The 13349-nt window shown below is 42.8% G+C and overlaps 1 protein-coding gene across 2 annotated transcripts in view; it reads right to left on the bottom strand.

Moving 5' to 3' along the window:
• The window catches only part of tbc1d19 (TBC1 domain family, member 19), a 36930-nt gene that overhangs the window by 6017 nt on the left and 17564 nt on the right, over window positions 1-13349 (bottom strand). For both annotated transcript variants that reach the window (XM_080793015.1, XM_080793016.1), the window contains 7 exons: window positions 12304-12378; window positions 11870-11932; window positions 9214-9298; window positions 8835-8879; window positions 7635-7667; window positions 7365-7474; window positions 7050-7141 (listed from right to left, as the gene is read on the bottom strand). In XM_080793015.1, coding sequence (XP_080649141.1) covers window positions 7050-7141; window positions 7365-7474; window positions 7635-7667; window positions 8835-8879; window positions 9214-9298; window positions 11870-11932; window positions 12304-12378 — 503 coding nt within the window. The remainder of the gene's footprint in view (window positions 1-7049; window positions 7142-7364; window positions 7475-7634; window positions 7668-8834; window positions 8880-9213; window positions 9299-11869; window positions 11933-12303; window positions 12379-13349) is intronic.

The following is a 13349-nucleotide window of genomic DNA, read 5'->3' as shown; positions in this document are numbered from 1 at the left end:
CCTTGACAGCCCATCCATCAAAACAGAAAAGTTCTAGCTGATTGCATTAAACGACATTACATAACGTTAAACTCACTTTGCCAATCGATGTTCTATATACATGCGCATACCCTCTATACTTGTGGAGACTTTTGGCCCTCACAAGTATAGGCTAGTAGTATATGCGTGCACACGCATGCACGCACGCATGCACAGCTAAGCTTACAATGCATTGTAACTTGTAGATTGGCCAGTTTTGGCAAAGAGTGTGCAAGGGAGTATTAGTTTACTGGGAGTAGAGGGTTCAAGTGGTTTTAATAAATAGCCTACAGTACAGTTGAAAGCCGTGCATTAATTATATCGCAGTGGTAGTGATCATGTTGTAGCAGCTGCTGCTGCTGGAAATCCATACATTACTGATATTGTGGTTGTATCAGTACTCTGCTGTAAAGCAGTGTTTTTCAACCAGTGGTCCTTGAGGGGGTTCAGATGGTCCCCAGCTAAATGATGGAGAGTTGGTAACCAAATGGACCGCCAGACAGTTGAGAGTGTAAAATGTTCTACTGTAGGAGAAGATGAGTTTCAGTTACCATTGTCTGCTATTATGTTTAAAGATGCAGAACACCTCAAGCAGACTGTAATAAACAAACCTTTTAATTCATTGTCTGGTTCCTGTGTGATCCTCAACACAGGATCTGATAAATCCAGACTCAAATTATTAGTATTATTTATTTGAGCGGATGATTCAGCTAAGTCTCTCATAAGGAGAAAAGATAGGTTGGAAAAGCTAGTTAGTGATGAACTCCTTAAGGTTAGTGTCTGGCTATCAGATAACAAACTGTCTCTCCACCTCGGCAAAACTGAGTCCATTCTTTTTGGGTCCAATCACAAACTGAAGAAGTCTCCTGGGTTTAAAATAGTGGTCTGGGACTTTGAAGTGACAGCCAAGGAATCCATTACTTACCTGGGGTGTATTTTGGATAACAAGCTTTCAGGAGAAAGTATGGCACAAAAAGTAGTTTCAAAGGTAAGTCAAAGAACAACATTTTTAGCTAGAATATCCAGCCTTTTAAATACACCTCAAATATCCTGGATGGGGCTCTTGTACAATGTCACTTTGACTATGCCTGTACATCTTGGTATACTGGCATTTCTATGACCCTTAAGAAGAAACTTCAGACCTCCCAAAATAAATTGGTTAGAGTGATCCTTAAGTTGCATCCTACAGTAGAACTCATATTCTCCCTGCCCACTTCACCAGTCTGGGGTGGCTTAAAGTGGAGGAGAATGTCCCAATGTAAAATGTGTCTAGTTCACAGGATTAGAAATAATGTAGCACACAAATCTTTCCGTGATTAATTTTCAAAGGTTAGTCACAGGCACGTCTTCACTCTGTATGCCACAAAAGAGTAACGAAAATAAAACAACTTTTGGCATTAACCACCTTGCCTTATTTAAACATAACCACCCTGGACTCAGTGAGTCGTTACAGGCACTACTACCGATTTTAAACCCTGCCTTTTTCGCAGAAATATGGGAAAAACATAATTCGTTCATACTGCAGCAGTTCAGTGGAATGACTTGCCTTCCAGCCACAAGTTGATCAGTTCCTTTGATGGTTGGCCGATAACATGACCTAATTTTAAATTCATGTACTGACCTTTCAGTGTAGAAAAGATAAAAACAAAACAATCTAGATTTTATTGATCAGTTTTTATGCAATTGTTTTAGTGTAGAAAAGATAAAAACGAAATGAAAACAAAACAATCTAGATTTTATTGATCAGTTTGTTGTTTTTCTTTTTGTCTCCTGCCCCCCTTTCCCAAAAGGAAGCTGTTAGAGAAAAATACTAAGGTGTTTTGTTTTTGTCTGTGTTTTGTGTTGTTGCTCCCCATGTCCCCTTTCCCCAAAAGGACCACAACAGAAACAAGCCTAACAGATTTCTCGTGTCTGTATCTTTTTGAATGAATTTTCAATAAAGTAATCAATCAATCAATCAATCAGTCAACATGCCAGCTTGTGATGGACAATTAATATTTATTTTTTGCTGTAAAGCGTTTAGCTAGTTACCCAGCGAGACTGGGAAGTTATCCAGTATCCACTGTATACTGGCAGGTCCTGAGACAGGCATTATATGTGGCATTATGCCTAGTCCAAGTGTATTCCATGTTTGTACTTAGGTTAGGTGCAAAGGTGAATGGGTGTGTTCAGATAGATGGCTTATCAGAGGACAGTGTTACTTGGGGACATGAGGACACAGGACGTTCTACAAGCTAAACCAGTTTTGTGTTTGTCAACTTAACTTAAATAGTTTCCATTAAGGTAATTGTCCCCCCCACCCCCCATGGCGCCCCAAGCGGCTGTTTCGTCGGCCTGTGGGAAGGGCCGGGCCTGGTTTCATTTTACACTCTCTAGCGTTTTTTTAAGTCAATTATAGGAAAACAGACTGGAATAGCCAATTTATTTTTGTTGGTGACAAAGACCTTTTTTCTGCAACGAACAGTGCCATTTCACATTTGTGGTGCCCCTCCATGTATTATTCAAATTTGGGGTATATTGGATGCTGTGTTAATGATGTTTGCCATTCTTTGTAAAAATAGGCGACTCCTGCAAAATGTGGAGGAAGGCAACTATAGCCATTTGGAATGGCTATAAATGTGTGTTTTGAAGGAAATTGAAAAAGGAAACTGGCAGACGTGTGGCCTGCATCGGATTGTGTCATGATTCAAGGAATCCAGGGGAAAAGTTTTGATTGTAACACAGCCTGGTATAGCTCCACCATAAGCCTGATATGGGATGGAGTCTCAGCCAATCAAATCATCACGTTCCGTGCTACAAACACAAACACGTGCTCAAACACACCTACACACAAAGCTGTGCAAAGGAGGGGCTAGCGCCCCTCAAAAATATAAAGCAAAATAAAGCCTGGGGTTAAAAAGAACATGAAACTATAGCATTTTCCCCATTATACGGAATTGTGTGGAAAGAGAAGAAATGGTTAAACAACTCTTTGTAGGTGCAGTTGATCCAGATCAACTTGTCTTGCAGCTTTGTAGATTTTTTTTAGCAGCTACATAATATGTTGGGAGTGGCAGCGGTGGCCGAACGGTTTGTGGAGCGGTCTTGATATCGGAATGTCGCTAGTTCGTATCGCCAGACCGGCAAGTTAAAATTACCACCGCTGAAGTGCCCTTGGACAAGGCATTGAACCTCTACCATGAAATGTTCTATGAGCAGGGCCTGGCTGTAAACAAGTTCTTGAGCTTAGTCCAGTTACCCTGGGTAAACATAGTACCTTTCTCTTGGCTTTAGTATCTTCATGTTGCTGGCTTCCATTAAAATATGCTGTATCTTTGCATCTTCATGTTGCTGGCTTCCATTAAAAATATGCTGTATCTTTGCATCTTCATGTTTCTGGCTTCCATTTTAAATTAATCGTAGCCTGCACCTTTGTATATTCACGTTGGCACAAGCAGACTGAGAAATAGCTTCTTCGCCCAGGCCATGGCTGCTAAATAAGTTAATATGAAGTGATTCACTTGCACTACCTTTGGTGTAATATTTGTGTACTACGCTGCTTTCGATTAAATCTTTTTTTTAGGGCTATTCTTACTGTGTATTTATTTATTTGTGTGCTAGGCAGTGGTTCCCAAACACTGGGTTTCTTTGGGTCACAATACAATTATTATTTAAAAAGATTTTCAAACTGTCTAAAAATTAAAATAATATCAAATACAATTTGGCAAGAAAAGAATCAAAATAATTTCTGAAAATCTAAATGAAACCCATAATTACAAAAGAAATAGAAAAAAAAACTTGAAAATAGAACATAATGTCTCTGCTACAGTGCTCCCTCTGAGGTTTTCTACTGGCTGTCTCTCCTACACTCTCACACTTCACTACTTAACTGTACTGTAGCCTGTAAAACGGAATGCTAAATGTTTTTCATCTGCACGTCAACACATTCCTTCTGGTATCGGTTATACAGGTATTCTTGGTTGTTTTGTGTTTTGTGAGCTTTGAATTTAATGTAAGTGTGTGTGTGTGTGTGTGTGTGTGTGTGTGTGGGGGGGGGGGGGGGGGGGGAGGGGTTGAGAGAGTGGGAGGAGGGGTGAGAGTGACACACACAAACACACACACACACACACACACACACACACACACACACACACACACACTCAGGAAGAACCACCCATGTCATGTGATCTCTGAAGAATGAGGAAAGGAAGCCACATTGTTAAAAGTCAACTCGGTCAGTGTGTGACAATCATTCATCACTAAGCTGGAAAATGGACCTGCACTTGCATCCACAGCAGATTCTGTTGGACGAGGACAAATTGGCCTGTTCCATCTGTCTGGATACACTGAGGGTTCCGGTGACCATTGCCTGTGGACACAACTACTGCGCTAGGTGTATCGGCGGATACTGGGACAAGAATGAGCAAACGCCGAGAGTCCGATGTCCACAGTGCAGAGAGTCGTTCGACCCAAGACCCAGGCTGAGGAAAAACCTCCTGTTGCTCGACCTGGTGGCTATAATGAAGGAGGCAAAACTCAAAGGTGTTATTCCTGAGAAGTGCTTCGCTGGGCCTGGAGACGTGGGCTGCGATACCTGCCCTGGGAGGAAGCTGAAAGCGACGGAGACTTGCCTTCAGTGCATGGTCTCGTACTGTAGCACACACATCCTGCCTCACTATAAATCTCCTGCCTTTAGGAATCACAAGCTGGTTAAAGCCATGCCTCAGGGGAACACCTGCGTGCGGGAGAGAATCCAGGAGAGAGGGGAAGAAGTGAAGCTGCTTGAGCAGGAGGTGGAAAACATCAATCACTCTGCCGACAAAGCAGCGAGGGAAAGTGACGACATCTTCGCCGAGCTCATCTCCTCCATTCACAGAAGACGTTCTAAGGTGAGGGAGCATCTCAGAGACCAGCAGAGACATGAATGTAGCCGTGCCGAAGCACACAAGAAGATTGTGGAGAAGGCGGTCACTGAGCTGAAGAGCCAACATGCCGAGCTGCATGAGCAGCTCTCTCACACAGAGAATCCCAGCCACGTTCAACACAGTTACAGCTCCCTCTCAAGGATCAGTGACAGCGTGTCCACATACCGAGTCAGCATCCATGACCGTCCTCTGAGACACTTTGACGACGTGACCGTGGCCACGTCAAAGCTGACGGACAAGATGACGGCCACTCTGAAAGAGGAAGCGGCACGCATCTCAAAGACGGTGAACAGAGTGGATGTTTTAATGTCAACCCTAGAGCCTAAGACCAGAGGCGAGTTCTTGAAATATGCTCTCGCGGTCACAATGGATCCAAACACAGCACACCAATACCTGGTTCTGTCCAACGATCACCTGACAGTAACGAATACCAACACAGTGCAAGGACATCCTCCGCACACAGACAGATTCACAGACTGCTGGCAGTGTCTGGGCACAGAGGCTCTGACCGGACGCCATTACTGGGAGGTGGAGTGGAACGGAGAATACGTCGACATTGCAATCGCGTACCCGGAGATCCAGCGGACGGGAGACATGGAGCGTAGATTCGGACTGAACAAAAAAACGTGGTGCCTGCAGGTTTACAAGGGCGGGTGCCATTACAGAACCAACGACATCGGTCACGAGATCGACATCCCCGTGAGGTCCAGAGTAGGAGTGTACCTGGACCACGGCGCCGGCATCGTGTCCTTCTACAGCGTCTCGGACACCATGACGCTGCTCAAGAGAGTCCAGACCGCGTTCCGTCGTCCCATCCTCCCCGGGTTTTGGGTATGCGACGCCGCCACCATGGAGATGTGTCATGACATCACCAGGTAAATCCACTGGGCTGTGACTAAATACATGTGCTCACGTGCAGCACGTAAGTCAAATTTGGAGGTATGTTTTTACTTTACTCGAGTATTTCCATTTTGGAGGGGGCGCTAGCCCCTCCTATGCCCAGCTTTGTCTGTTTGTGTGAACACAAACACGATGATTTGATTGGCTGATCACCCCATAGCGATGATTTAAGTGATTGGCCAGAATTACATTTGTGATGATTTGATTGGCTGAGCACGGAATGTGATGTATGATGATAAGAGGGCCCCTCACTTCACACAAGTGTGATTTTTGTATATACTTTTACTTCTACTCCACTGGATCTCAGAGGCAAATAATGTATTTTTCACTCTACTACAATTATTTGAAAACTGTAGTTAGGCTACTAGGTGTATTGAAGATGTTTTATTGTGTATACAAGCCCTACTCTATTATACTTCTTCCATCACTGAGCAAATCAGATTTTGTCTGTTGAGAAGATATTGCATAATTATGTCCTTATGATTTGCCAGAAGGACAGAGGAATTCTTGTGGCTTCTTCTTTTTTTGTTCCATTTTGTTTAGCCTGGAAACCAGACAAATTGTCTTGTTATGAAGTAATCATCATTTTGTGGGTTTGATTTTCCATGTGAACATTGAGTGATATTGATTTACCGTAGTTTAAATTCAACGATTATGTAATAAACTGTAATGTAATACATAGTAACCCAACATGATAATTAAATTACAATAAATGTTTGTGTATGACGACATTATGTGTATTGTGTTTGTCATCTTTAATGCTGTTACTGTATATGGACTGAGACTTATTTTGTGTATCATCATCAGATGTCCAGCTTAATGTCATGCAGCCTCTGACAGTGGTCTGTTCCGAGACAGGTGGTGATTATGTGTGGTATGACATGAAATAGTTTGCGCACCACTGACACAGAAAACTGTCAGGATTTAGAAGACATTTAGTAGAATCCAGTGTCAGGTCTAAATGGCACTAGCGGCATGACCTCAGCATTCTGTTACGCTGCTCGGCTAGCTGAGTCTGTCTGCCAAGACAACTACTTCCGCCCACTTTTCAAGCTGCCTATGGGACAAAGTGTCCCATAGGCAGCTTGAAAAGTCCAGACTGATACCGGGGAAGGGGGGGGGGGGGGGGGAGAGGAAGCAAGAGTGAATCCACGTTATCAGGCTGTCACAATGACATATATGTATGAGGATCAGTGAAGAAGGTGTAGTTGTGTACGGGCTACTCACGGCTGAGCATCGATCTGTCGAAGGTGGTAAAAGAGTTGGGGGAGGTGTGTCTGGAGCAGACATTCAAACTGGAGACACAGCGATACGATGCCCTGTAGACGCACACACACACAAACACACACACACACACACACACACACACACACACACACACACACACACACACACACACACACACTATGAACTATGTGTGTGCACAAACACAAAATAGAGGATACAACTGAACCATGAACATAATTGATATTTATAAGAATTTGTGAATAGAAGTTAAGCTAGACAGTGTGTGTGTGTGTGTGTGTGTGTGTGTGTGCTTACTGAAGGCGAGGAGGAGATGGAGTGCAGTCTGAAGAAATAGCGTACATACATCTCTCTGAACACACTGTACAGCTTAGATGGCTCATTATAGAGGAAGCACAGAGGAGCCACTGGAAGAGAGAGAGAGAGGCGCGCGCACACACACACACACACACACACACACACACACACACACAAGTCATCAATATTTTATATATACGGCTCACACATTTTTGCCCCTCACACGTTTACTGTAGACGTTGATAATGTCGACGTATAAATTGTACTCACCGTACATTGAAAATCCATGAAACGGAATGACACCTGTACGAGGGACATTTTCAAGTCAATTCAGTGCATTGCAGTTGCACAAGATGAATAACTAAATCCAATGGAAGCCTTTCACAAGTGGCTGTTTTCACGGGTGAACGTGGCTAAAAGGTAACAACGTTAATCATGATATGCTAATAAAGTTTCATATAATAGCTTTGTTTCTGCATGCCAACATGAAGTTAAATGTACATAGGTGTCTTTCCTGGCAAAAGTCAATGTTATTACTACATTATTGTCTTTGCCGGGACGAAGGCGTGGCTGAAACTATGTATTTGTTAGACAGACAACAGCATCTAATGCTGCTTGCCATGCATTAGGTCAGGTGTATAATATTTTAGATAAAATAACCTAAAAGGCAGTGTCTCTCCTCCGCGAATGTTTGTGGGAATTATTGATTTATCCTGTGTTTATTTATTACCTACAGTAGATGCAGTTACTAGTTTGACCCAGGGCAGGTGCTACTGTTTAAATCAGCCACCCCAAACCCAATCTGAGAACCCATCGTCAAAAAATAAAGGAAAAACACTCTTTTGACGGAGTCAACAGTCTCACATTTAACTGCTGTTTAACCCATTCTGAAAGGGAATCTCTTTTGGTGTTTTAAGCATTATGTTATGCTTTAGCTATTGAAAAATAGCAGATCTACAAGCTCATAGTGCGGCACCGAGTGCCATGCTACGAGATTGTAGGTCTGCTATTTTTGAAAAATCGTGAAAATGTGGCGCAAATCTTTGAATCTATATTCTTTCAGAGCGAATGTTTTAAACTCAAATCTTTGCTTCTGGGGGGTCCCTGGAACACCATCTTTTCAGATGGGGGTCGGCGGCCAAATCCAGATAATTCTGGGGGTCCTTGACATGAAAAAGGTTGAGCACCACTGATATAGAAACATAGGGTTTTTCAGAAAATTGTGTAGGATTTAGAAGACTTTTGTAGAATTGTCCTCAGGTCAAAATGGGTTAATGGGGACATTTGGATGTAATTCCTTTCCATTGACTGGGGTGACTCAGTACGTCGGCAGGCTGTTTCCCGGGCCCATTTTCCAAGAGATTTCTAAGAGATCTCTAAAGCGATATGCTTGATAATTCATGCTGGCAAAGTCTGCTCCTGAGCCTCCAGAGTAGACTGAAGGATGTGAAAGTGAAGTTGCAGTCTCACCGTTAGGAGGATACACCACAGCACATTCTTCATTGCCCACTTTTCCTAAAGGCAGACACATAGTTGTACACATTGTTAATATTATTCTGAGCATCTTGATCACCATAAACATTACATTAAGATGGTGCATCGGGGCGATATTTCGCATTAGCCTGGTCCCCGAGCGCTGGGTGGGTGTATTGTGGAAAGCCAAAAGTGGAAGAGCCAATCAGCATCAGGGCCGATTGACGCCGATTATTTACCAGGCTAATTTTGAAGCACATCTGGATGCAAAGGCCAAATAATAATAATAATAATAATAATAAATACCTGAAACAACAGGTTTGATAATGCCCATATATGGACTTTGTGTGTGTATGTGAAGGACCGAGAGTCTCACCCTGGATGTAGGATTTGGGAGGAGTGGCGCTGTTGTAACTGAAGTGTTCCAAGACAGCTGTATCTCTGGAGAAACACAGCAGCACCTGAACACGCACGCACACGCACGCATGCAAACACACACACACACAAACATGGAATTAAGAAAATTCATCACACACGATATACCCCCTTCAAAATACAGTACACACAGACACGTACACCGCCCTACGCATGCACTCACATGTGTGTGTGTCTGTCTCTCTCTCTTCCAGTGGTTCCTCTGTGTTTTCTCTGTACAGTGTGTTCAGAGAGATGTACTGTATGCACTCTAGTCTATCTCCTCGCTTTCAGTAAGAGCACACACACAGTTGCGCGCGTGCGCACACACACACACACACACACACACACACACACACACACACACACAGACACACACACACACACAGGCTACCGTTCTTAAGTTACCAAGGGCTTCCATTAAAACACTTTTATTTGGTCACTGGCGAATGATGTGCTCGAGTTGCTTCCATTACTTTCAGGCAAGGAGTCTATTAAAACAGGCTAGCTGGAGCCAACATTCCAGGATGTTCTGAGATAGTGAACCGTAACAGGCTCTGGAGTGAAGTGGCCACTCGCTGCACGAAATACGAGTGGAGGTTTCTTTTCCCATTACAATCCCATTTGGGAGAATTAATTTCAATTCCCCTGCCCACTTGAACTGTATTATATTCAACAAAGTAGCCCTGAGATGGACCGACCTCACGGACGAGACAGCAAACAATGACTATGGGGTGTTTCGGCAGAGTCCCTAGGGTCTGCTCTTTGATCAACCTGTGGGACTGGATAGTAGACGACGGTGGTCATTTTAGAAAGAGGCCAAACTGCAAAGAATGTATTATTCAATGAATTATAAATGTATATTTCTTTTGTTTGCTTGTTATTACAGTAGGGATGCAAATGATTTTACTCTGTAGCACTTGAAAGCTGCATTATAAATACAAAGTATTATTATTAATCTACAATATTACACTAATCTACTTTTCCCTACACTAAATATATTCAGACAATAGCTGGTCTACATTCATAACTGTTACATCTGCAGTGGTTGGAGATGGCCCCTGTAGGAGCCGTAATATGTTGCTTTCTAATGTGCTATTATTATTGACGTAAGGTATGTCACTTTAATGGGCACTGCCTAGGTAGTGGGCGTGTCACGGGGGCTGGGGCGCTGCCACTCTAGTTTTCATGGCGTTACCTGTCACTTGGGTGAGGGAAGTTTGATAGAGAGAGGAGGTGAGCGTGGGAGAAGACAATTCTGTTGACCGTATCAATCGCACCTCTTATTCACCTTAACAACCACGTTCAGTTATATCTAAAGCCTGGGAACTGTTGTAACTTAACATGTGGTGACAAGAATAAATGGTAAAACCTACAGCTGGAATGGACCTGAATTCAGTGCGTGCGTGTCATACAAGCGTCTCTTTAATATCATGTTTAGCTCCTCGCGGAGGCCTATAAACCGCCGCAACAGCCCCGATACTCTATAACGTAGAACTATGACATGCTCTGTGAGTTTGTAGGTCTGCCTTCTTCGCTGAATGTTCACCTATTTTCACCAAATGTTCGCCTTCGTTACATACCCAAGTACAGTGCATACCTACAAAGTAATTAAATTAAGAGTATTGCTCATTCCAACTCCCTTCCCCTACACTAATACTGCCCACCACTTCCACAAGATTTCACAGACTAGTGTGCTCACTATCGGCCAATATTGAGAGAGATGTGAGGCTTTTGAGCCACGCCTGTGTAATCACGATAAGGTGGGGGTCCAACAGGTGAGAAGGCAATCAAAGCTGTGGCTACTGGAGCGGCTAATAATAACAAACGCTCAGACTGGAGACGTTTTCTGAGTCTGTCGGCGATAATCTCTGAAGTAACGTGGCAGAAAATAGAACAGGTGAGGTGGTGCTGCTGCTATCAATCGCTAGATGCTATTGCAATGAGTTTAATCCTTTGGGACATCCAAAGACGAAGTATGAAGCTAATAAACATCCAGTTTTGTGTCATCTAGTGGTATGAAACAGGAGGAGGATGTAACATGGATACGAGAGAATAGAAGTGTGGCCCTGAATGCACCGTGGGTGCCCAATGCACGGCACCGTCGACACATGAATGCACACTGCACCTTCCTGGGTGTATCCTTAGTGGCAGTGCATAATCATCGCTGTCAAGCAGAAACCATATACTGTCCAAAACTGTTAATTTTCAGAAAATGGGAAAAATAATGTGTGCTCCAATAGATCCAACATAGTTGTTTAGTCACAAGCTGCTGTTTATACTTTTCATTGGTAAAATGTATAAAACCCCACAGTCAGATTGTGTTTTTGAGTAGTATAGACTCATTTTGCTATTTTTGCGTGACACTCTTGTACAACAAAGTAAGGCATTACTTTATGGGGGGGAAAAAAGGTGAAATATGGAGATACTAGCTTTCTGTCTGACAATGATATGTGAAATAAAGGTTATAACTAACACATTTATTTGACCTTTGTGAAAATGGGTGCACTTGAGTGAACAACACATTGAACACAAACTAGGACAGAAAAGGATGCGTTGAAAGCTGGAGATGGAAGAAGCTCACCTGATAGAGATGAAGATGGAATAATTAAGTTCACCTGATAGAGATAGTCTTCAAAGACAAAGTAGTAGTCGTCATTACTGGCCGTGAGCTTCACGTCCTGGAGGATGGGACAAAGCATCGAAAACAGCTGATCTACAAGCTAACACGCTGCATTGTCTTGTGAGCTTGCTTTACTTTATTTGTCGATTTAGACGGGACAACGCATTAATGGACACTATATAAATGCAGTGTATTAATATAGTGTGCATTATTGCATACACCGGATTTAACAAAAATGAAAATTTCCATCTGCATTCCCAACATGAAAACATAAAACAAAACAGGCAAACAGTACCTTACATTAGGAAACAAAGCATTGAAAACATACATGCACAAGAAAAAAAATCACACACGTGTGAACTGAGTGGTGCAATCACCAGTTTTTGGTCATTTCATTTTATAAACCAAATGAAGTGGAGTGTACAGTACCTTGTAGATGAGGTTGTCCACCAGCAGGTCATGTTGTATGACCCCTGCCTTCAGCTGCTCGTAGTGCATCACATCCTGAACACACACACACACACGTCTCATCATCAGGGCTCATCAATATGTCCGCACACGGACAAATGTGTCCGTGGCAAAGACTCGGTCTTGTCCGTGGCAACTTTGAGATTTTCTGTTTTTAAACATCATTATAATGTTCTTATTTTGATTATGAGACCCAATTACTGAATGTCAAGTCTCCAGTATGTATGACACTCACGTATGGTACATTTTAGGAGTCCAACTAGTAGAGGTTCTCAAACATTATATTTGCAAGGACCCCCTTTAACTCTGAGAGTGTACAAAATGGTTTCATTTGAACACCCTTTACAGACCTGTGTTATGGTCATTCAGGGCTTAGCTTGTCCACTCATTTTGTATATCTGTGGCAAAAACGGAATTTTGACAAAAATGTCCACAACGAGCCAACATGGTGATGACCCCTTCTCATAATCATCAACCGACAGTTCAAATCTCTAAGCACTTGAACCGCAGCATCCATATTGTGTGGAACATAAGTGGTTCATTGTGCTGACACAAGAGATGAGGGTGAAAATCCAATTTAATGCTTTCTGAATGTCATAATTTTCTAGTAATGCGATTGCGATACCAATGAATAAAAGGAGCTGACTATCTGTAAGCTCTGTACTAGGACGTGTTTCGAAAAATCCCTAGCGTGCAGAATGAACAGTTTGCGCCATATATTATTTAAAAGAAATCCATTAACCACCTGACCTCACGGAGGTTGTTAAATTTAAGCTATTATTCGCTGACAGTGACGATAGCAGGAGATGACTCTCATGTTTCCGGCAGCGTGGTTAATCTCACAGCTGTCATAAAATAACCAGAAAACAGGCAATGACGGTGGAAAAGGGGAAATAAAAATGTCTTTGGTAACAGATGTTAAGGACCCTGGAAATAAATGAATGGCGGAAGCAGAAGAGACCCAAAGGTACTGTAGACCTTCAAGTTGTGTGTGATCGTGTTTCAAC

Source organism: Protomyctophum bolini, assembly GCF_963924005.1.
Source record: "Protomyctophum bolini genome assembly, chromosome: 20".
NCBI classification, from domain to species: Eukaryota; Metazoa; Chordata; class Actinopteri; order Myctophiformes; family Myctophidae; genus Protomyctophum; species Protomyctophum bolini.
The sequence above is the reverse complement of the archived record's forward strand: the minus strand, read 5'-3'. Positions and strand labels throughout refer to the sequence as shown.